This window comes from Diadema antillarum, unplaced genomic scaffold (genome assembly GCF_040938485.1).
Source record: "Diadema antillarum isolate AM-2024a unplaced genomic scaffold, OU_Dant_1.0 seq00000513_RagTag, whole genome shotgun sequence".
Taxonomy (NCBI): Eukaryota; Metazoa; Echinodermata; class Echinoidea; order Diadematoida; family Diadematidae; genus Diadema; species Diadema antillarum.
Genome location: NW_027271467.1, coordinates 489,205 through 514,503, shown reverse-complemented (window position 1 = coordinate 514,503; position 25,299 = coordinate 489,205). Strand labels below are relative to the sequence as shown.

General features: G+C 38.5%; 1 protein-coding gene across 1 annotated transcript; it reads left to right on the top strand.

Moving 5' to 3' along the window:
- The first annotated feature begins 1,499 nt into the window (after positions 1-1,499).
- Positions 1,500-23,587, top strand: LOC139734211 (centrosomal protein of 76 kDa-like). The gene is made up of 13 exons (XM_071645013.1): positions 1,500-1,575; positions 5,609-5,876; positions 6,477-6,701; positions 8,827-9,012; positions 10,139-10,236; positions 10,524-10,652; positions 12,046-12,237; positions 14,136-14,299; positions 15,079-15,199; positions 19,573-19,677; positions 20,957-21,064; positions 21,777-21,994; positions 23,449-23,587. Exons 1-13 carry the CDS (start codon positions 1,507-1,509, stop codon positions 23,585-23,587), a joined length of 2,022 nt encoding a protein of 673 aa, XP_071501114.1. The 5' UTR covers positions 1,500-1,506.
- The last annotated feature ends 1,712 nt before the right edge of the window (positions 23,588-25,299 follow it).

Sequence of the window (25,299 nt, the reverse complement as noted above, 5' to 3'; positions counted from 1 at the left end):
ACAGGAAGATTTATTTTTCTATTTGCAAAAGATTTCCCTACTTTCAGGTGGATTTCTCATGCTCAACATGATTCAATTTTTTTTTTTTTGCTTTCATGATAAATATTGATAATGACCCACCCCCTACTCATGTTTTATAAGAAAAAATTATGGGAATCGATGTCATTTATTTTGTTTTGTTGAAGAAGGGGCAGTTTTAGTAATGTCGTGTTTTGTTTCTGTATATCCCGGTTTATACTTCAAAGTGTACCGAAAACATAAATTATGCTTATTATTCATATCGAAACTATTATGCACGTTATGACATCAAGATGGTGCCACGGTACACTTTCTTTCAATCGATAGGCCCTATATAAGTACCATTCTTCTCCCAGACGAGAGATATTGGGTTAGATGTTTAAAGAGCAACCAGAATTTCATAACATTTTATTTTTTGAAAAAAGGCGCGCATATTCTCGACTTGTCACTGACGTATCTTAAGGGTACTATTATTCCCACTGCCTTTTGAAATTGTAAGTTGTTATTTCTTTCTATTCTAATATTTCTGAAGGCAGGATACGACTAATATAACATGTGAATCATTTTCGTTTTTTTATCACCCATGCCATGCATAGGCCTATCCATATCATACCAACCAATCCCGACAGGAAGATTCTTTTGTTTATTTTTGCAAAGGACTTCTCTACTTTCAAGTGGATTTCTCATTTCTGACATTCTTTAATGCTAATTTTGCTTCATTGTTTAAATTTTGCTATGTACTCAATTGTTTCAGAAAAATGTAAGCTGATGTCATTTATTTTGCTTTATAGACAATTGACTTTTATATTTTTTAATTAAAAATTTAACGATGAAAAAAACAAGGAAACAAAAACATCACTCTCCTCTTATACGCAACAACAGGAGTAGAGTAGTAGGGATAGGAGTAGATTAGTTAGTTAGATTAGTTAGAGTATTCTTAAAATGCAGCAGTTCGTTCTGTTCTAAATAATCTAAATAACTATAATAAATATAAATGTAATAACAATTATGATTATTTATGTTCTAAATAATTTGGGATAGGAGTAGAGTAGTTAGAGGAGTTAGTCTTAAAATGTATTTTTATATATAATTGAGCAATGAGTTACCCACAACATCCAACAAATCATACTGTTTGCGCTGGAGTTGAATTAACTGTTCTATCATCAACAACAACAAAAAAAAAAGTACAAAGAAAGGTATTCTGAATCATCGTTATTCTATTAATTTTGCTCATCAAAGCTACCATACTCAAGACAAGCAAGCCTCGGAAGTTCTATTCAAAATATAGCGCGCGCATTCCATGATTACATTTTACTGTAACACAACATTCTAGCGGTGTCTTGCCATACACCAGCGGGCCGCGGCACCGGGGATAAGATAAAGGGGTTGGTTACTACACGTGCTCGGTCGATAAGAAATGTATGTCGGCTTTCTGGTGTTACGGCCACTTTCGACTTTCTGCTTCGCATTCGATGAAAATCTGTTATAATGGCAAGAGCGCTCCCACCAGAGAAGATAACAGAACTGAAGCAGATCATACATAATCAGCTCGATCAGGTAAATTTAGGATATCGACGGCGGACGGGATCGAATGTTCCCAGACCCAGTCCAGTCCCAACCCTATCATATCCTTTCCACGGCCATGTTCCATCGACAATGATCCTGCGAGCGCGTGTAAAAGATGGGAGGATTTCCATTTATATTTGGCCATATATTTGCAAGGATTGCAATATAGTAGATTTATACATGTAGAAATCTTATTAAATAATGTTAAGGAGTGAGTGACACATGTGCCCAGGGCTCGTCTTTTTAGTAATTTTACTTTTTTGTAGGGCAAAGCTGCCATTCTTCTTAATAAAACGTTAACATTTTGTAACAAGCCCAAACCTTAACAACGTTGATAATACCAAGGAGGTTTGAGAAATGGAGTTCCAACTGGCTGTAAAAATTCAAACAACTGTCAGTTTTCTTTTGATGTACAAAATAATTCCTCAGGTGCATTTGTCACTGTGATGATCGGGGTTCAATGCATGAATGCCACCGTCTTTCTGAGCAAAGTGATGATTCATTTGGAACGCTAACATAATGTCAGCTATAGTGAAGTTAAATTTCAGCTAATGATGATGAGGCATAATAAAAAAAGAAAGTAACTCCTGTCCAGGATTTATGTCACTAGTGTAAATCTGAGCCGTACGTTGTGAAAATATTTGAATGCACATACTACGGACTGGAAAGTCGATTTTTATCATCTTTCCGATTACTTCTGGCAAATGAAATTGGTATGGTACTGTATCTTCAAGTGTAGTTCTTTATTAACTCATATGGTAAGATTAGTGTAAAAGCATGTAAAGTTAGGTAATTTTAATTCTTATTTTATAAATTTTTGTGGAAATTTTATTCGCACATCCCTGTGTCTGTCTATATCTTTATGTACCGCTCATGTTTCATAAAGAAGGGACAGCGAAAAGTAATTACCATCATAAAGACATATCTTCCATTAACTATACACAGCCCTGTTGCTGTACACGAGTGTAAGTCGCTTGTGCACGGCGTCTGGTCGGGCTAATCTTCCATGAGAGTGAAGAGTCATGATGCAATGCTACATGAATCAATTGTCTTCCTATCTGTGAGGCAGCTCCAGTTTAGCACATCAAATGTTTCTTATAGTGGCAGCATCAAACATGGGATCAAAGGGAATAACACTGTTGTTACTCCATCTCTTGAACCTCCTTGATAATATAATGAAGTATTATTACATGTAGAAAAAACTACATGGCAACTAGAACTAGGGTCTATGAAACATTGTTGAAGCGTTGTCATGCAGAGATGCCAAGTTCAAAAAAATGTTATGCGTGAGATTTTCATGACTCGGCATCTCGGCGTGCGCGCGCATTTGCGAGGGTGTGGAGGGGGGGTGTCTCCCCTCCCACGGTAAGAAGCCTTTTCAATTTTTAGCTCATAATGGTGCATGTACTCAAGTGACAATTTTACTTATTTGGAAGACAAAAAGGGAAATGTAGGGATGCCAAGTTCAAAAAAATTTTATGAGTGAGATTTTCATGACTCGGCATCTCAGCATGCGAATGTGCGCGCGAGCGAGGGTGTGGGAGGGGTCCCCCCCCCCCCCTGTGGCCTCCCACGGTAGGGAGCTTTTTCAATTTTTAGCTCCTAATGGTGCGATCAGATGCATACTTAAGTGACTATTTTTTACTTATTTTGAAAGACAAAAGGGAAATATACCTTCATTTGCAACTATCACTTTAATCTTTTGAGCTATGCTCATTGTCCCCGCCGAACGAGTTCGAGCAGGGGACTATGAAACGGGCTCCGTACGTGTGTGTGTCTGTGCGTCCGTCCGTGCGTCCGTCCGTCCGTGCGTCCGTCCGTGTGTGATCAAAATGTTCAATTTGCTACTTCTCTGTCATTTATGAGCCAATTTTGATTCTGTTTGCTTTATATGATAGCACTACATGGGAGCTTTAAAACTTCTACACAGAATTTCAGTTGTGACCTTTGACCTTGACCTTTGACCTATATTGTACATTTTGCTACAAAATGCTACTCCTTCGCCATTTCTAACCCGATTTCGATTCCGTTTGCTTTATGTGATGGCACTAGGTGAGGGCTTCAAAACTTCTACACAGAATTTTGACCTTTGACTTCTTTGACCTTTGACCTTGATTTTTGACCTATATTGTACATTTTGCTACAAAATGCTACTCCTTCGCCATTTCTAACCCAATTTCAATTCCGTTTGCTTTATATGATGGCACTAGTTGAGGGCTTCAAAACTTCTACACAGAATTTTGACCTTTGACTTCTTTGACCTTTGACCTTGATTTTTGACCTATATTGTGCATTTTGCTACAAAATGCTACTCCTTCGCCACTTCTAACCCGATTTCGATTCCGTTTGCTTTATGTGATAGCACTAGGTGAGGGCTTCAAAACTTCTACACAGAATTTTGACCTTTGTCTTCTTTGACCTTTGACCTTGATTTTTGACCTATATTGTACATTGGCTACAAAATGCTACTCCTTCGCCATTTCTAACCCAATTTCGATTCCATTTGCTTTATATGATGGCACTAGGTGAGGGCTTCAAAACTTCTACACAGAATTTTGACCTTTGACTTCTTTGACCTTTGACCTTGATTTTTTACCTATATTGCACATTTTGTTACAAAATGCTACTTCCGGCGGGGACATATATTACGCACCGCGTAATTTCTACTTTTCCTTGTTATTATAGGCCCAAGTTGCAGACTTCGCCCGATGCGTGAGAAAAATAGGTGCCATGCGTGAGATCGTGAAATGGCCCCTAAATGCTTGAGTCTCACGCAGAATTCGTGAGACTTGGTAGCTCTGGAAATGTACCTTCAATTGCAACTGTCACTTTAATCCTTTGAGCTATGTCCGAATGTGTGAGAAAATTGGTGACATGCGTGAGATCGTGAGACCGACCCTAAATGCGTGAGTCTCACGCAGAATGCGTGAGACTTGGTAGCTCTGGTCATAAGGCAAGGCAATGAAATCTACTATCTAGATTAGGGGGTCTAGCTAGATCCATTTTCTAAACTACTTGTCTGCATCATAAAATAGAGACACTAGAGTTAAGAATTCTTCATCAGATTTATCAACATGTGATGTACATTTATGGTGCGGTGCATGTGCATGTGTGTAACTGTGGCCTTCGTAACTTCGGGCTTCTGAAATGGTATTGTGTTGCTGTTGACCGTTGACTGTGGTTTACCAGCCCAGAGTAGGGAGCTTAGTAAACCCCCCCCCCCCCCTTCCAAAAAAAAAAAAAAAAAAAAAAAAATACAGAATAAAGATTCTATCTAGAGTTTTTCTGTGTTACTAATTTGTTGTAATTTGTTGATAGTCTCAAATTGTGAGTAAATTTTACCTTACTCCACGCATAATTCATGAAGACCACCACCTTCTTCTTCTTCCTTCTTAATCTGCCTCCTCCTGAAGATTCTTGCAATATGAAAGGGGCTGCATCGCAAAGGAAGTGAAATGCTGAGTGTCCTAAAATTTAATAATGAAAGTTTTTACAAAAGTTATAGGGACTGTACAGTACTGGTTGAGGTGAGGGATTAATGTTTTCAACATTCCTAAGTGAGATAATGAGAAACCTCCTATGAAATATTAAAGAGCATGTAATTTTAAGAAGTATTCAACATTTATTTGATGAAATTTGGTTTTCAAATGGCTGAGATATCCAAAAAAGTGAGAATAATAAAAGGCGACAGGCCACAACTTTATTAGGATCTCTTTGTTTCACCTTGTTTTGGGATATCTCAGCCATTTCCAAAACCGATTTTCATCAAATAAACTTTTGATACCCCTCAGAATTGCATGCTCTTTGGCATCTCTTAGAGTGGTTTCTGAATATCTCGCAAAACGTTAAAAGCTAAATCCTCGCCTCGACCAGAATTGTACACACCCTTTAATGTGTGGACTTATTTTGAACCTGATTCCATCCATTCTCTTATTCTTTTTTTAAATAAATGAAAATGATTTCGTTTTTGCATCATGCGATACTGATAGCATTTCCTCATTAAATTTGCCAACCCGCTTCACAGATGAATGTCCAGGCGAGAATCCGTGACATTCTCTCCGATTCAATCGGCGACAAGGTGGACGAGAGCTCGGCTTTGGGGGAGCAGGAGCTACTTGAGGCTGTGCGTCAAAGAGGTTTGGTGGAAGAAATCATGGACAGATTGGAGATCGGCGGGAGAGAAAGGAGTAGTCCATCAGGATCACGGTCTGCATCACACGGTCCACGCTCAAAACAAGCCACTCACTTCATAAACAAGGACGACCGCGTCTCTACAGTCCCCCTGAAGAAAGGTGCGTGTGTGTGTGTGTGTCAGGTGTGTGAAATATAATCTAATTATGCACTTCACCTTCAAAATTACCTGTTTGCATAGTTGTACTGCAGTTTGCAATTGTCAGTTGTTATGCTGCTGTCTACAACAGTTTCCTCTGGAAAACTTGAACTAAAATGTGGTGAGGAATGGCTGCATATCAAATGTCACATCATGGGTATAAGTACTCTGTTTCTTCCTTTGAAAAAAATTGAAAATTTGTTTTTTAACAGAAAAAAAACTGATATTCTGAAGGTTGATTTAGTGTGGAAGTGTATTATAAAAGTGCAATTATGACAGTTTTATGCTAAAATTAGATTTTTTTTGCCTTCAAAATAATGATTTTTACTTTCATCAGTATGTTTTTAGATCTGCAGATGCAGAAGTGGGCGGCCCTGCAGATATTTCATAAAATTTGCCTATCCTTGTGCAATGAGCATGTTGTGTCTTTTATATAGTGTGGCGAAAGATGAATTGACACTCTCAGTAGTCCAGTGTTACAATAAGCTTTTCCCTTGGTTTGCAGCCTGCTCTTTGCTTGAAAATGACCAAACGTTTATCTCTGTCATCCCTTCCAAACCAGCCAACATCGACCCAACACGGCGCTACCTGTACTTCCAGATTCTCGGTGGCAAGGCATTCTTGGAGCATCTCCAGGAGCCGGAAGCGCTTCCGGGTCAGACCACCTCCACATTCGCTATCCACATCCACTTCCGGGGTCAGAGGTTTCGGTCGCGGCCAGTGCCCTGTGCCTGCGAGCCTGATTTCCAGGAGGGCTTTTTAGTTGAACTTCACAATCGTACAGGAGGTATGGAAAATGTTTTTATCAAATAAATTTGTACTTAATGGAAAAAACGACAACAACAATTAGAATGTATGAGGTATCGTAGAGACACAGGCTGTCCTTTAATGTCAGACATTCTGCTATGATTCTCATAGTAAGTGTAAGAAGCTTATTGCATCATTTTCCACAAGATTAGTTAAGTGTCATGTATTGGTATAAAACTGTGAAATGTTTACAATACTCTGACATAGTTAGGGTTTTTATGCATCCGCCACGAAGTGGTGCCGGAGCATGTTTTCGGTTTGTCCGCCCATCCGTCCTTCCGTCCGTAATGAATTTTGTGGCAAGCGTAACTAAAAAACTTTTTAAAGGGATCGTATAGTTTTGGTTGAGACCTAATTTCAGGTTTCTAACATTTTTTTGGTGAGATAATGAGAAACCTCTTATGAAATGTGAAAGAGCATGTAATTCCATGAGGAATTCAACGTTTATTTGATGAAAATTGGTTTTGAAATGGCTGAGATATCCAAAACAGAGTGATTCTAATAAGTGTGGGACCCACACTTTATCATGATCGCTTTGTTTTACTTTGTTTTTGGATGTTTCAGTCATTCCAAACCCGATTTTCATCAAATAAACTTTGAATTCCTCTTAATATGGTATGCTCTGAACTATTTCATAAGTGTTTTCTTGGTATCTCACAAAAAGTTAAAAGTCCAATTCTCATCTCCACCTAAATACTGTACTATCCCATGAAGGTATCCTAATGAAAACTTGGCATGTATGTGTATTAGGGGGTGAAGTTGTGCCTATCAACTTTTGTGTGCACATGCTCAAGGTCAAAGGTCAAAAGGTCAAGGTCAAATACATACAATTTCACTATTTCCACCATATCTCTGCTATACCTGAAGATATTTTCTTGAAACTTAGTGTATTCATGGATTACCCAATTAAGATTCTCTGGTGAAAGTTTGGGGTCATGAGGTCAAAGGTCAAAAGGTCAAGTAAAAATATTAAAACTTCACTTTTTTCTCCGTACCTTGGAAATTGTTCGAGGTATCTTCATGGAACATACATGTACTGACTGGCAGTGATTATCTAGAGAATTTAGGGTTCATGGGGTCAAAGGTCAGGGGTCAAAGGTCAAGGGCAATGTTTCAAAATTTTACTATTTCCCTCATGCTTATGCAATGCCAGCAGGATTATTTTCTTAACACTTGGTGTATGCATGGTATAACCTAATAGAGATTCTCTGGAAAGCTTTTTTTTTTTGCCTCAAAGGTCAAAAGGTCAAAGATCAAGTTGAAAGTGCTGAACTAAGTTTTTCCTCCATATCTCGGAAGTGGCTGAAGTTATCTTTAAACTTTCTACATGATTTATGCATGTTCTGCTGACAGTGATTATCTTATGAATTGTAGGGTCAAAGGCCAGATGAAAATGGTAACAATTTACTATTCAGTACAGAAATTGCACTTTTCCTCCATACCTTGGAAATTACTCAATGCATAAACGTATGAATTGGTCAAAGTCAAGTTAAAGTCCTTAAATCCCAAATCATGCTCTCCTATTCATCCATTAAACCTACAGTGTAGGTCAAGGAAGGTGAACATTCAACACATTTGTGACAAACTTGTCATTTTAATATTTAACCAATTTTGTGAAAATATAATCACACATTGTCCACATGTACTATCTAGACCTATTAGGAGAATCATGCATCATGGCGGAGGCATACCAGTCGCCATAGCGACATTTCTAGTCTTGCTTTGGATTTCCTTCTGCATGCATGGGCATAAAACTGAAAGCAGTGCCAGGTACCCCGACTCTGCATGAAAAAGGGAGCCTTTCTGACATTCAAAAGTCAGTCACACCCAGATAGTATACTTAATTTATTCATAATTTGACGGTATATACAGTAATTATGACTTGTATGGAATATTTTTTTAGATATGATGCATGTGCATGGACAATGATGGTCATCTTTAGATACTGTTTGATATGTTTCTCTCTTGTATGCATTTGGCCCTCAACTTCATTCAGGGATTTTACTTTATAATCTCCCACGATAGTTCATTTTCCATGTTTCATTCCCATGCTAGCCGTCATCTATATATCATTTCCTCCTTCCCTCTCGCTTCTCTGTGTATAGGAGATGCAGCCAGGATGGCCGACACCACCACCCTCCTGTCGCTTAGCAACCCCATCCACTTGGTCCTCATCAAGACAGATCCCATGGGCGAAACAACCCTCCTCTCATCTCATTATCTAGAGTGGAGGACAGTTCTGTCCACCAGCAGTGGTCGGCAGAGCATCCCTCTTGAGCTGATGGGCGTTGGTAGGAGGAATTCCCTTTTAGTCTCCAGAATTCTCTATATGCCATATATTTTGCGAGTTTTTATTTTTTTGAGGTTGCTATTTTTTGCTAATTTCATATGTCAGATGGCATTCATGAATGTAGCAACACATGAAAATATTTGCAGATCCCGACATGAATGCGACATGCATGTTTACATTTCTCCGTCCTTTGCTGTACTCCACCATCATGAATTTAACTACTCGCAAAATTGTCAGGAAGTTCCGATTCATGAAAAAATTTGCTCTCTGAGTGTATGGCATATACAGTAATCAAGTTTCCAAACTCTTCTTGTGCCATGGTGTAAAGCCCTGTGTGCCGCATTATTCTGAGACAGCAACGTAGTCATGCTTTGGGAAAACATGCTGTTTTTCAAATCTGTGTAACTTTTATGGATTGTTGTTACACTGGACATGTAATGAGCAAAGTTGTAGAGAAAATGCCAAGCGTTGCTTTGATGTAAGTTGCATGACAAATCTATGAATGTTTTTCCTTCAAATGACCATGTAGCTACGCTATTGTAGAGCCATTACTTTTGCACACAAAACAGTGACAGAAACTTAGAAATTACTCACAAATCTAGTTGGGAACACCACTTGATATTCGATCAACACATAAAATGCAAGCTACATGCAACAGGAATGGAATTTGCGAGAAGCACTTTCATTGTACTGTGGCATTTGGCAATCATTTTGATCATTACTTTAAATTAAAAATTGTGCAGAACTGCCCAAGTGCCATGATGTATAGGAGCATTAAAACTTCATTTGTTTTTTTTCTTCCGTAGTAATGTAAACCTTTGTAGACAACAACTGCACTGCAGAATGCAGAATGATTGCAGTGAATGTGTTGAACAGGGGTTGATAAGAACCAGTTGGCTTTTAGCATTTGATTTGTTGCCATGATAACTGCAAGAACTGTATCTTGCAATGATTTTACACTTCCTAATAAAATAGGTCCCTTATGTTGAAGCTTGATATATATACATGTATATATGCCTTGCATATGAAGTGTATTCATTACGTTGTAGTTAAAAGAGGTGTGATTGTGACTTGGAGACTTATTGTCAAGTACTCTTTTTACCCTCCTTCTCCCTGCGACGATATAGGAGCTGAGTGCAAAGTTCCCGTAGGAATCTTGGAAGTCAAATTAGAGCTCCTCCCAAGACCAGACCAGATGCTTGCCGAAGAAGTGATATCAACACAGGTAGCGCTCAAAAGATGTACAGTGTAGACAGTGAAAGGAAATATGTAGGCATGTGTCTATCTGCGTGTGTGTCTGACATGGTGTTGTTGATTTTGTGATGTACTCATTTTTCTTCGGTAAAATATCTGAAACTATAAAACTATGTGTGTGTAATGTGATGAGCAGTTGACCAATCAGATAGTTAGAATCTTTTTAGGTGTTCTAAAGATAGTACCGCATGTTTTAAGACACTGCTCAGTACTATTCTGTTTTTGTTTTGTTTTGTTTTCTTGGTTTGTATGGACCAGATCTCAGTGGAAAGGAACCGGATAGCAGAGCGGGAGCGTCTCTTTCTGGTGTATGCCAAACAGTGGTGGAGGGAATACTTGCAAATCCGACCCTCACATCAGGGTAGACTGGTCAAGATATTTGCACAGGTGAGCTGTGCTTTCATCGCTTAATGTAAGCAAGTAAAATTTGTGCAAGTCAATGCCATTTGAACAAGAGAAAAGGCTTGGATGTAACTGAGTATTTTGCTCGCAAGTTCATCCCATACTGATTAGAAGCAACATTTTCCGTATGGAGTATTTTCTGGACAAAAGATTTGTCATTTGTAAAGGATATAGTAAAGTGAAAAATACTGAAAGCCATCCAGCTACATGAAACATCTTGGCAGTTTTAACAGCTTGTAATGTGTTGGAAGAATGTATTGCCTAAAATCCCCAAATTGTGTAAGGCCAATATATATATGCTTAGCATAATGATTTCAGATCATTGATTATGGCCAGCTTTTTTGTTCATATTTTTGTACACATTTAGCATTTTATTTCAAGAATGTCCTCCAAATGACATTTGACTGGAACAGCAGAGCTGCCAAGTCTCCCTGATTCTGCAGGAGTCTCCCTGAAAATATCAAAATCTGTTCACGTCTCAATAAAAGAATATGAAAATCTCCCTGATTTGGGTATTATTTTTGCCCATTGAAATGCATGGAACACACAGATATCTCCCTGATTGCTGTGTGGAATCTCCCTGATTTGGTTGTGGGAATGTTGGCAGACCTGGAACAGGAACATTTAGCAGGAGCTGAAAGTGAGGATTGTTTGCATAGATGCAATGTCAGAATCCCTGAATCTAACTTGAGACACAAAAAGGATACCGTACAAGTTGATGCTGTCAAACTTTAAAAACACTTTCTCCTCCATTTTTATAGCAGTGCTCATTGATATACTCTGGAAGGGGATGTTTAGAGTAGGAAAATAAAGCACATTGCAGTGTGCAGTGAAAATGTGTGCCCCAAATTGGTAGGGGAGCGGGTTTCTTGAGCCAATCAGCCCCTCTCTGCCATCATAAGTCTTATGTAGTGTAATAGCAAATTAATTGAGATGCCATTTAGATACCGAACCAAGAAGAGGATGTTGCCTATGAAACTGTTTTCTCTGCAATGCACATTTTCCCTTCAGCAAGGCACTTTATCCACATTGCTGCTCTCCACCCAGAAGTATAAATAGGTACCCGGAAGGATGAGAAATGTTGGTTGATCAGCATTAGCGTGCCTGTAAAATGGCGACTGGCTGGAATCCTCCCCAGGGAGTGGAGAGTGAGCACAGTCAATGCTGGTGGGAAATAATGTATCTAGAGACCAGGATCATAATAGTATGTACATGTATGCGCTTTGAGCACTCTACAGAGTGAATTTGGCGTAATGTGAATTCATATTATTACTATTATTATTATTATTATTATTATGATGATGATGATTATTATTGATATTATTATAATTATTGTTATTATTGTTGTTATTGTTATTATTATTTTTATTATTCGCAGGATGAGAATGGTGTGAACAGGCCAGTTTGCTCATTCGTCAAGCCACTCTCGGGGGCGCGCCTTCTGGACTCTCCCCGGCACGCCGCCCGATTCGTCAGCGTGGTTGGGTACGAGCGGGTGTCTGTCGTGGGAGGGGGACAGCCGAAAGAAATCTGGAGCAGTGTCCATGCCTTCGTCTGCAAAAACAAAGGGGTGAGTGAGATGCCACGTTGAGTCTACATCCTAACCCTGATGCTAATTTTTGCCTAATTTATATCAAAATTTGGCTTTAAATGTATTGTTGAAGCTGGGTAATCCCACATTTGCTGCTGCTGCTGGAAAAAACAACAGCAACACACACAATAAAAGATAAAAAATGATTACAAAAAATAAATAGAAATAATAATGATGCTAATTATAAATGACATTTAATTCTAACAATATTCCAAAAGACAGAAAAAAAGCATGTTTTTCAGTGATGTACTTAACCTGAAAAGTCTAATCCTTTTTTTATCATAGTAATATGTTTTTCTAGAGACGCTTTGAATCATTTATTGGACGGAGGAGAAAATGGAGGCAAGAAGATATTTGTTTAAAGTTCATTATGTCACTCCCATGAACTGGCCTCGGCTCAGTTGGTAGTGCTGTAGGTGAGTGAACTAGCAACAGGTGCAAATCCGAAGATGCTTTTTATGCCGCCGCCAACGAAGTGGCCGGAGGCATTATGTTTTCGGGTCGTCTGTCCGTCCCGTTTTGTTTTTGTCGATATCTCAAGAACCGTGTGGTGGTTTTACATCAAACTTGGTATGAGGGTATATCCTGGGGGGATGATACTTTGTTTGGATTTTAGGGTCACGGGGTCAAAGGTCACAGGTTATTTTGTGGAAACAAAAACAACATATCTCACAAATGGTTCAAGGTATCTTCATGGAACTTAGTATATATGCTTGTTCCAATGGGCAGTGATTATCTAGGGAAGTTGGGAGTCATGGTTCATAGGTCAGGGGGTCAAAGGTCAAGGTCAACTCCTCAAAATATCACTACTTTCCTTATATTTATGCAATGCCTGAAGGTTTTTTTTTTTTAAACTTGATGTATACATGTATTACCCAATATATACTGTAAAACGAGGAATTTTCGCGTGCATTTTAATTTCGCGAATTTCGCGAGCGCCAAGATTCGCGAAATTAAAATGCACGCGAAAGTTCTTGTCTACACTATATGCATTGAATGCCAGTGGCAGTTCGCGAAAATTTCATGCCGCAAAAAAGGCCATCGGCTCCAATTCGTGAAAAATTCATGCCGCGAATGTATCATGTTTTACAGTATTCTGTGGGAAGTTTAATGCCAAAAGGTCAAAGGTCAAAAGGTCAAAGGTCAAGTGAAAGTGCTGAATTGCACTTTTTCCTCCATATCTCAAAAGTAACTCAAGGTATCATCATGAAACTTACATATTTATGCATGTTCAACCTAACAGTGATTCTCTTTGGAACTGTGAGGTCAAAGATCAAAGGCCAGGTTTAGATAATGCTATTTTCCCATTTGATACTGAAATTATACTTTTTCCCAATACCTTGAAAATTACTCAATGCATAAGCTTATAAAAGGGTCAAAAGTCAAGTAAAAATCATCAGTTCCCCAAATACCTGCACTCTGACATTTTAATCATTTATCCAATTGAACCTAGTTCTAGGAAAGTGAACATTCAACACATTTGTGTCAAACCTGTCATTTTAATATTTTGCCAATTGTGTGAAACTGTCATCACACATTGTCAAGACATTGTACTATAGACCTATTAGGAGAACCATGCATTATGGCGGAGGCATATCAGTCGCCGTAGCGATATATCTAGTTTCTCTTACACTTGGTCCATTTTAGTGAAATGGCTTGTATCAGTGAGCTTACCCAGGGAAAGCTGCAACCAAAACAGCTATTCATATAAACCCCAACCAATGTTACAGTGTTACAAAAAAACAAAACACAAAAAACAAGAAATGCCGTTGTGGAGGATAGTCTCACTTCTTGATAAACTTGCCGAGGAAGTGAGTTAAGGTTAATTCGCGAGAAACCTCTGGGTGCTAAAAGGTTAACCCTTCCATTCCTGCCAGGACTGCGAAGATCATGCGGTACTACTTTGCAGTCTGCTGCTGGGGTTCGGCCTCAACGCTTTCATCTGTGTGGGCACAAAGGGCAGAGGTCAGGCGCACTCCTGGGTCATGACCTCGGGCGCGGACGGACTGGTCACATTCTGGGAGAGTCTCACCTGTCAGAGGTAATTTAACATGTCATGTGACATGTCATGTGACTCTTTGGACTCAACATAATGCTGCATGTGTTTGACTTTTCTGCCTCTGTCTGATTTTCGACAAACTATCCAAACATGGAGTGCAGTGAGGAAATAAGTCTTCTGACATTGCAAACAATATCAATGCAATCTTTTTTTAATGATTACATATCAGTATCTCACACCGCATTTTCAAATATCTGGGCTACGCAAGAATAACAATTGTGCAATCAGTTGTTGGTAAACATAGATCATCACTGAAGATATGGGGATTGCAAGGTTCGAGGTCAAACTCTTAGGTGTAAAGTCAGCTTTGTCATTCTTTGTGCAATAATTCAACTGTCATAAACTGGGATGACCTTTATATTACAATTCACTCTATGTGCCTATGCACCAAAAGGGTTGCCATTATTGTTTTTTGTTTGTTTCTGAAAGCTCTGCAAATGAATTTTGGAGGTGATGAAAGATCAGACATGTCTCCAAATTGTTCTGTGGGTGAAATATGACAGGGACATTGATTGATAAGACACACATTCTTGATCAAATTTCAAGGTTGTATTCTACATTTTAAAATGTGTGTTTGTATGTATGTGTGTGTGTATGCATGTGTATATGCATGTACAAATTTTGTATGGTCGTAAGTATGTTTGTATATTATGTATGTATGTATTTAAACACTAGTACTCTTCTATTCATGTATTTGTCTTAATTCTTTATGTCATCATTTATCTAGTCATCATTCCTTCATTCTTCCATTGACTACTAAGGTACATCCACCGCCCTGTGAATCCCAATGATCCCCCGTCTGTGGAGCAGCCCACACCTCAGTACCCATACCGCACCATTGGCTGTGTCTTCAACCACCAGGCTTTCTATGCAAACTGTCAGGTAATCTTAACCCATTGAGGACGAGTCCCGAGTATACTTGGGCTGGAATATATGGGAAACTTGTGTTGCAGCAAAATCAGCCCACCCTCAAGGGGTTAAGCCATTTGTAATGTGTGACTCAGGGGACTTGATGGGGTAAATGTTATCTGAAGTCATCTCTATGCTGAAAATTATGTGCATGGAAAAGAAATGAAAAAACAAAACAAAACAAAACAAATTTACCTCCAGTATTCGAGGATAGATTTGGTACAGTAAGTAGTATGTGTTGTGACAGGTGGCTTCCTAGGTATATGTGTCGCTGCGTGCATCCTGTGTGTGTGTGTGTGTGTGTGTGTGTGTGTATGTGTGTGTGTCGCGAATAGACATACCTAGGAGATTGACTTTGCACCTTTATACTGCTGAAAATCACTCTACATTGCCCAAGTGGTTTGCGATGAATACGAGCACAATGCCAATCTAGGAAACGTGTGCAATACCACCTGGGGGCATTTCATTAAGTGTTTAAATAGTCAGATATTTTTATTCTGACAAACTGTTTTAAGCTACTTAAATCCATGCATCTGATCAGCTGAGAGCAAATTTGTCAGAAAAAATATCTGACAAGATACTTATGAAATGCACCCCTGGGAGGCATTTCATGAAGCATTTTGTCAGACAAAGTTGTCGGACAAATTTGCTCTCTGCCAATCAGATGCAAGAATTTCAGTAGCTTGTAACAATCTGTCAGGAAAATATCTGACCAAAATGCTTCATGAAATGCCCCCCTGGTGTCCTCTTCTGCCCAGATCAGCCAATGTTGTGTAACTCCATCCATATGTATGTATTTTGTAAGAATGAGCAGCCTAGATTATATCAGGTAGATCTTGAATGCCAATTTTAATTATAGTAGTAGTAGTAGTATATGGAGTGTACAAGACGCCAAATCAATCTATTAGTTAAATGCTCCAGGCGCAACTTGTGTAAAATATGAATTACTTGCATGCGCACAAGAAAGAGAGTGAAACAGTACAGTACATTGAAGAAAAGTAATGGCAATCAATTATTGTTGGCCAAGTTATACAAATGCTTCTTGAGATAATTTTTAGGTACTTCAGCAGAATTACTATTCTTTTAATCAATTGAGAGAGTGAGTTCCACATAGAAGACCCAGCATGAGCAAAGGTTCATTCCCCCACTTTGTGTGCACCCATGGGATCTCTAATGAAAAGGCAAGAGTTCGTAGAACATAGAAGTCTAGAGGGAATGTATTGGTTGACCAGGCCAGTGTTATACTGTGGAGCAGAGCCGTTTAAACAGTGAAATAAAAGCAAAAGAATTTTGAAAATAACATGTTATCTACAGGCAGCCAGTGGAGTGATTTCAGAACTGATGTGATTTGGCTGTGTTTGTTGGAGAAGGTTATTACATGAGCAGCTGACTTCTGTAATTTTTGTAATGTTGCTAATAAGTTAAAAAGCAAACTGAACAGGAGGCCATTACTGAAATCCAGGCACGATGAAATCAATGCATAAAAATTTTTCCTATTACTGTAGCACTACTGTTAAGATATTCATGGATGAAACCTAACTTGTGTAACTGACATCAATTGATCTCAAAACAAACTGAATTTGTGTAGACATTGTCATATATGGAGTCAACATACACACCGAGGTTGTGGCATACGTTAGACAAGTTAGTAGTGTGTCTGCCTCATGAGCCAAAGGACCCCGGTTCGATTCCCGGGTTCCACTGAGCATTGTTGTGTGTAATCATACTGTCCTCTCTAGTAAGAGGCAAAACATTCTGTCCCTCAGATAGGACATAAAATGGAGGTCCCATGTTTGAGAGACTCACAAGTCATGCGCGTAAAAGATCTCGCTTCATTCATTCATTGCAAAGAGCAGGGTGTTTAACCCGGTGAAGTGGTCCTGTCGTACATCCAGCTGGACCCCATGGAAGACCAGCTATTGCAGCTGAATATGGGCTATCCAGCCATCTTCTCAGATGGAAATGAAACAAACAAGCAATTTCATATCTAACAAGATTCATAGAAGTGATCGAAATCTTCTTGAGTGGAGTCTTTGTCTTTTGTCACAAATTTGTCCGGAGTAACATTAAAAGAGGATTGGTTTTTTTTCTCGCATAGCAACTTACATGGAAGCTACTGGCAACAATCACTGTGTCAGGTTCAAAGTATTCTGTGATGTCTGCGGGATAGTGTGATAGAAGCGTCGCCAAGTTTTTTATTTGGGTTACATGTGTGCAAAACATGAGTTGAGAAGTTTCAAACTTCCTTGTAGAGTTGGTGTGAAGCAGAATATTTTGATGCAAGAAACTCTTCAAGAGTTTCATTTATTCGTGTATCCTTGATCTAGAAACCACGAAGTACATGAATAGAATTATGTATGGGCATTCATACGGAAAGCAAATGTATGACCAGTAATGGCATCAATAAAGAAATGTTTTTGGATTTTTTTCTCATCAAATCCTATGAAATTACATTTCAAGATCCTTCAGCACTGCAGCTTGTGACGTAAGACTTCACATTTTCAAATAGGCTTTGTCTTAATACAGGTGCATGAAACTACTCGGAAAAGTAATTTTAAAACTGAATCACCTAGAAAAATCATCTAAGTATTAAATGCCATACCGAGGACAGTCCACTCTCTTGCAAAGCCAGCGGCATCTTAGATTCTTTGAAATGTATTCAACTGATTATTCCCAATGGCCTTTAGATAGAGGTGGAGGATTTGCCTGTTTTTCATGGAGCGAAAAATAACCAGATTTACCTCAAGAGCTCACAAGCCCCATCTGAGACATTCCGTTATCATGTAATTCATTCATATCCATCTCCAGCTAACCGTACTGAACTCTTGAAAATATCCGATGTATTATTCAGTTTTTTCATCCTCGGTCTCTTTCCTCTCTCCCCCACACTGACTTGTTGCGGCATCTCATGAATTATTTATGCCAATCTCCCCACATTCTAGTAGAGTGTGTCCCGCGGGATGATGTATATTCTAAATGGCAGTAATTAGAGGTAAACAACGAATCAATGAGGATTAAAGGCCCATTCCTTGGCATCCTCTTCTGATCCTGTGTATAAGATAATAGCTCTTCACATTGCAAAATCAGATAACATTGTTTGATTGAAATACGTGTCAAATTGTTTTAATCGTGTGATTTTTTTTTAAATGCCTCCGCCGCAAAGTGTCATCTAAGGCATTTTGTTTCTTGGGTTGTTCATCCGTCCATCTGTCTGTCCTTACGTCCGTCCATCTTTCTGTCTTTTCATTCGTAATTGAGTTTGTGGACAACATAACTTCAGAACCATTTGAGGTACTGTAAAATGAGAAATGTTCGCGTGCATTTTAATTTCGCGAATTTCGCGAGCGCCAAGATTCGCGAAATTTCTTATCTACACTATATGCATTGACCGTAAGAGGCAATTTGCGAAAATTTCTTGCCACGAAAAAGGCTGTCGGCTCCAATTCACGAAAATTTCGTGCCGTGAATATATCATGTTTTACAGTATCTGAATGAAACTTTGGAGTTGTATGTATGAGTTGACAAAGCTGTGCCTATCAACTCTTGGTTGCCCATGCTCAAGGGCAAAAGTCAAGATCAAATTCTAGACTTTTACTTTCCCCCCATATCTCTGCAGTGCCTGAAAATATTCTTGTGAAATTTAGTGTAACATGCATGAATTACAAGATAATGATTCTGGAGGGAAAGTTTAGGGCCAAAGGGTCAAAGATGAAAGGTCAAAGGTCAAGTGGAAAGGTTAGAATTCTACTTTTTTTCCTCCATAGCTTTCAAGTGGCTCAAGGTATCGTTATGGCTCGTGATAGATATTGCCTGACTATAATTCTTTGGGGAATTTGGGGGTAATGGGGACAAAGGTCAGGTTATGCTAAAATTTTACCATTTAGTTTAGAAATTACACTATTTTCTCCATACCTTCGAAAGTACTTGATGCATACGCTTAATTAAAGTAGGTACCTGTGTTACTGCACAGTAATTCTGTCGGGAGAGATTTGGGTCACTGGGTCAAAGATCAAGTGAAAATGTTAACATGTCAAAATTTTTCCCTGAATATGGAAGTCACTTTTGAAAGAGCTTTACTTACTCTTATTTCAACCAAGATATTATGCTAATTTTTATCTGCTTTGTCCAATTTTTTTCACTACAAAATCCATAAAGAATATCTTGCATGTTTGATTTTCATTTGTCAGTACACATACTTAATTTCCAGGAAAGGACTCAAGTGAATCTAATCTGCAGTCGGGTACAATCATTATGCAATCATGCAATAACCATGTGCTATGATTTGCACAATTGAAGAAAGCACTGTTAATAGCCTTGTCTGCATACTTATATTATGTGTATACCAGCCCACAGATAAAGTTGAGCTGTGTTACTTCGACCTCCACGACTCCTCGCTATGGAAAGCCATGAGCGCTGACGCCATCTCCTCCGTGTGTGGTCCATCAAATGTGGTGAGCTATTTCCATTGGCATATTCAATGAAGTACAGAAAAGGCCCGTTATGACATGCTTGGTTACAATGATGAATAGTTTCTTAACTCGGTGAATGTGGCAGTCCTGATTTTCTCTTGCTGTGTTTAGCTGGTCTATATTTTTGATATATTTATGAGGTATAGGTCATAACAAGGTGAAATTGGAGATCCTTGTGACCTTGTCATGACGAGGATTCCCTGTACTGATAGCTTTTAAAGCCCTTCAAGTGAAATCAAACAGTCAAGGTTCATAAATTTCAAGAAATCCATAATCTAGATCACAAGCACAAATTAATTGAGGTGATAATAAATACTGCACATGGCAAGTCTCTAGTTGACCAAAATACAAATCATCACTTAATTTACACTTTAAAATGAAAACAAATCAAAAAGAGTAATGTCTGTTGCATGAAATAATTCCTTTAGAGTTGTAATAGCTGAGCAATACTGCATATATGTGGTATGCTGTTTAAAGGACAAGTTCACCTTCATAAACATAAGGATTGAGAGAATGTAGCAATATTAGTATAACACATCATTGAAAGTTTGAGGAAAGTCGGACAAAAGTTATGAATTTTTGAAGTTTTTGTGCAGTAACCGCTGGATGAGAAGACTACTGCAGTGTATGAATAACTTAGATGTCACATGCGTACAACAATATAAGGAAAATATAAAGAGAATTTCACAAAATTTCATCTTTTGAAAAAAGTACACATTCCCTTGACTCGTTACCGACATATGTTATGGGTAATATTATTCCCCCTGCCTTTAGAAAGAGCCAAGTCAAGTGCTCTTTTATTATGCGAAAAAAGTGAAAATATGTTGAATTTTCTTTATATTTTCTTTATACTGTTGTACGCATAATTACTCACAAGCTGTAGTAGTCTCCTCATCCAGCGATTCCAACACAAAAATTTTAAAAATTCATAACTTTTGCATTGATTGTCCAATTTTCCTCAAACTTTCACTGATGCGTTCTACTAATATAGCTGCATTCTCTCAATCCTTATGTTTATGAAGGTGAACTTGTCCTTTAATGCCTGTAAAAAAGCAAACTTCGACACAAAATCTAATAAGTGTTGATATGTTCATTTCTATGTGAGGGAAGTTAATGATTGCCAGGTAAAAGGGACATCCTGTTCAGTGCCACAAATATTTTTTTTTCGAAATGAATAGAAAAAGGATGTCTTTCATATTAATGTATGAAATTTCACAACTTTGTGCTCTACTTTCCCATTCTCTCATTTTCTTGTCTGCAGTCTCACTGGCCCAATATCCCACCCCTGGTGCCATCCTCTTTTGACCACGCCCTGGTCAGCAATGAGCTCGAGCTCGAGCTGAGAGCTCTGACCGTAGACCACAGAAAGGTAGGTTTCATGGACATCATTGTTTGATACTGTTGTCATGAATATGCGTTTTTGTGCAAAGTGGGTGTGTCCTGTTCAGCCCACGTTGGAGAAGAGGGATCAGGACTGGGACAATGGCGCTCGAGGGGAGGGAAAAATAAAGTTCTCTTGTTACTTTAAGTCTGATGTCATGTTGGTGGTGATTTGTTTTGTTGTCAGAATGTGTGACATGTTGTTGTGCTACCACTATTTCCCTCCCTCCCGTGATACTGTGGTGAACTAGATGTTAGACAGTTGTCAAATGTAGTTATGTCAACCGTATTATTGAAATGGTTGAAATCGTGAGATAAGCTCTGAATGGCCACAAGTGTTTTGTCTGACATAAGTCATTAATCAGCACTTATATTACATGATAAGTGCTCCTACCAGAAAAAAAAACCCCAAAAACCTTTAATTGTATTGATGTTTTGCTTTAAAAGGAAGGGATTCCCTTTTCTGAATCCTAGCAGATATGGAAAAAAAAAAATGTTTTACATGATTTTGCATCTCAAAAGCATTTGAATGCTCTGATTTTTCCCCCCAGATTTTCACTGATTTACTTCTCTGATTTTGGTTTTCATACAAAGCAACATACCATGGTGGGATTTTCATTGTAAGTTGGTGTATTATAGGCTCACTTCTTCATATTTATCTTCATAATCATTATTGTTTGTGTCTCACTGACCCTTTGCAGGACATCGGACTGACCAGTGTGTGGGACGAGGAGCTCAGCTTCCTTCTCAACCCTGCCCTGGCGGCCTACGAGCTGGAGAGGACCACGGGACTGTCGCCAGGCAATGAGGAGTTCCAGCAGGCAATCAGGAGGGCCGTGCCGGACGGGCACACGTTCAAGGGGTTCCCGATACAGTTTGTCCACCGCAACGCACGCAAGGTGTTTGCAATGTGCCTCAGGTTTGTAACATGCTATGTCGTACTGATATACCATTGAAATGTCAGCATCATGTAGTGTTGTATTAGTACTGTGTAGTGTAGTAAAGTGTAGAATTAGTATAGTATTAGGATAGTAGTATTGTGTACTAGTACTGTAAAAGCTGTTATATCCACTTCCAATTTTGTGAATGAAGAGGTCACAGACATTTTTGCAAGATGTTTTCACAGATTTGACGCTGTGGCTATGGTAAGTGCACTAATGCCTGTCTGTTTGCCATATTTTTGTGCATTGTTGAATTTGCAGTCGAACAGTGATTCGCAAAATTCTTGAAAATTAAACCCTCCTTGCAAAAATAGCAACTTTTACAGTAGTATAGTGTTATATCGTAGTGTACATTTGTATAAGTACACTTGTAGTAGTATTAGTAGTAGTAGTAGGAGTAGTAATGTAGTGTAATTGAGTAGTATAGTATAGTATTAGTACTGACAGTATTTTGTTCTCTGTGTTTCAATCATTCATGCATGTGAAGAATTGTGGGAAGCTATGAAATATGTTCCCCGATAAAATGTACAGTGTACATTGTAAGCACTGATTCCTGAATATACGTTAATCATCAATGCCTAGTGGACATTCTTTGATGTAAATTGCCTGATATTTGCCAAATATTGTAATGGTCTTTGTATTCACTGCATTACTTTGTAATGTTTGGTGATGTACTGTGTCAAACACTTTTCACAACTCAACATAATTCAACATAAATGTTGTTGTAGCTGATGAGATATGCAAGGAGCATATGATTATGGATAAGAAGTGCACACTCAACAGGCTTCTGTAAAATTGGAAAAATTTTCATAATTTTTTGTACCCATTTGCAGATTTAATGTATATTTCACCAATATAAAATGAGGAATGTTCGTGTGCACATCAATTTCACAAATTTTGCGAGAGCTGATATTTGTGAAATTAAAATGCACAAGAAAGTTCATGTCTGCACTATATGCGCTGAATGCCAGTGATAATTCGCAAAATGTCATGCCGCAAAAAAAAAAAAAATGAAGTCGGCTCCCAATTTGCAAAGATGTCATGCTGTGAAAATATCTTGTTGTACAGTAGTTCTTTCTCTAAAGTAGGCTTCACATTTAAAATTCTGAATTGCCTATTCAATGAGGAATAGGAGAGAATTTGTACAGCAAAATTACCACGCGACTTGATAGGATACTGTATAACCAGAAATATTCACAGCATTTTTCGATTTGAAGTCGACGGCCTTTTCGCGACATGAAATTTTCAGGAATTGCCACTGGCGTTCTGTCCAGTGTAGACAAGAAATTATATTTCTAATATTATAATATCGTGAACTTTGCCTCTCGCAAGATTTGTGAAATAAAATGCACACAAATTCGTGAATTAAGGTGTACGCGAAAATTCCTCGTTTTACAGTAATATTTTCTGCCCTGTGTTGATATGTTTTCAGGTCACCAGTGTGCCAGGAAATCATCGCATGCCGTGGCGACCATGTCAGGCTGGCCGTGCGGGTGCGTGCCTTCACATACCCCGAGGCGGCTCTTGCCGTGTGGGTCATGTTTGCCTGCAAGTACAAGTCAGTGCTTTAATGGAAGCCAAAGCCCAATTATAAATGTGGATTGAGTGAAAAAAGTAATATTAGTAGAAAACATCAGCAAAAGTATAAGGAAAATCTTGTCGATTCAAAAGTGATATATTTTTAAAGTTTCAGTACCATCAATCAGGGGTCGCACTTAACTTTTTTTTAAACTAGCCAGGCGGACTACTTAGAATCAATTTTGACACTGAAGCAATAGTTTGGCTAGCCAGACGGACTAGTTACTTCAGAATTTTATGATTTTTAGCTAGTCCGACATGATTTTGGGTGGCCACTGGCCAGCGGACCATCGCCAATTTCGAACCCTGATCATTGCTGGATAAGGAGACCATTATACTTGATAACATCATTATGGACAATGATATAAAGAAAGTTCAACATATTTTCACTTTTGTAGCATAATGAAAGAATACTTGACTTACCGCTTTCAGAAAGCAGGGGGAATAACATTACCCTTAAAGGGATTGTATAGTTTTGGTTGAGACTTAACTTCAGGTTTTTATCATTTCTTGGTGAAATAGTGTGAAACCTTCCGCCTGCTATCCGTGGAATAATGAAATCCTGAAATATCAGCAGTCTGTAGGAAGCTGTGGAGATTATCTCGGGGGACTGAATAAAGCCTAATAGGCTTTATAGCATTTTGAAAACCTTCGATCTAGTATGCATGCCCCAGTTGTCGTTGGGTCACGCTTGCCAAGGACATGCTGCCTTCGCGTCAGGTAGAGCCTCTGTGGATGTACCCGGAAACTGGTTTCTTTCTCCTTGCCATGATGCAAATGCTTAAGCTTACTGCAGTGGACTCCCGTTGTAACGAAGTCTTTGGGACCAGCAGTTTTCTTTCATCATATCGAAATTTCGTTATAACCGAACAAATAAACAATAACAACACATAGAGCTGATAATGTTGTGGCTTGAATTTTTACTTCGTTGTAACCAGAATTTCGTAATAACCATGTTCATTATAACGGGAGTGCACTGTACATGTATTCTGATCTGTTCCTGTATGATTTTATCAAACATAAATGCCCACTGGAAAAAAAAAATATCTATAAATATAATCAAAATAAGGCAGAGGGACTTTTTTGTTGTTGGTGTTGTTATAGTTCAATGTGTTGGTTTGTGCTTATTGCTTTTGATATGCTATTTTCATGTTTAAGTGCAGTTTGCGTGCTTTGTTATGCTAGTTTCTTTTTGTGAAGATGTGACAAAATTCCTGTATGGACAGGGGCACACATCTTGGCATGGCATCAAGAATTTTGCCATAATGTAAGATGTGAAACTACCAGTACTTGAGTTAAATGATGTCGCATCAATACACAGTTCATTGTAAAAATGTCAGTGACCAGTATATCAGTGTCTTTGTCTTTCTTAAACCCACTGAAGACTAGTCTGAATAATACTTGAGCAGGTGTCTATGGGAAATGTGTGCTATAGCAAAATCAGCTCGTCCTTTAATGGGTTAAGAAGATTAGGTATCAGGAAGGAACTACATTTTGAAATCTTTACTTGATAGTGATGGTCTGCCAAGTAACTGGAAAGGGAAGGAGAAATTAACAATCGATTGTAATTAAGTCTTTCTGTGCTATAATCACAAAACATTTGTCACACCAAACCAAAAAGCCACAGATTTTTGGGGGTAATGAAAATGATTCCAGGCATTGTATGAGCACCCACATTCTTGTCCATTCTCATCTCGTGTATGCC

Bases quoted from the DNA above. Each gene is read 5' to 3' on its own strand.
- LOC139734211 (XM_071645013.1), top strand. From the start codon at position 1,507: ATGGCAAGAGCGCTCCCACCAGAGAAGATAACAGAACTGAAGCAGATC. The intron at 6,702-8,826 runs GTATGGAAAATG...CTCTGTGTATAG, and splicing joins ACTTCACAATCGTACAGGAG to GAGATGCAGCCAGGATGGCC. The intron at 14,300-15,078 runs GTAATTTAACAT...TTGACTACTAAG, and splicing joins GAGAGTCTCACCTGTCAGAG to GTACATCCACCGCCCTGTGA.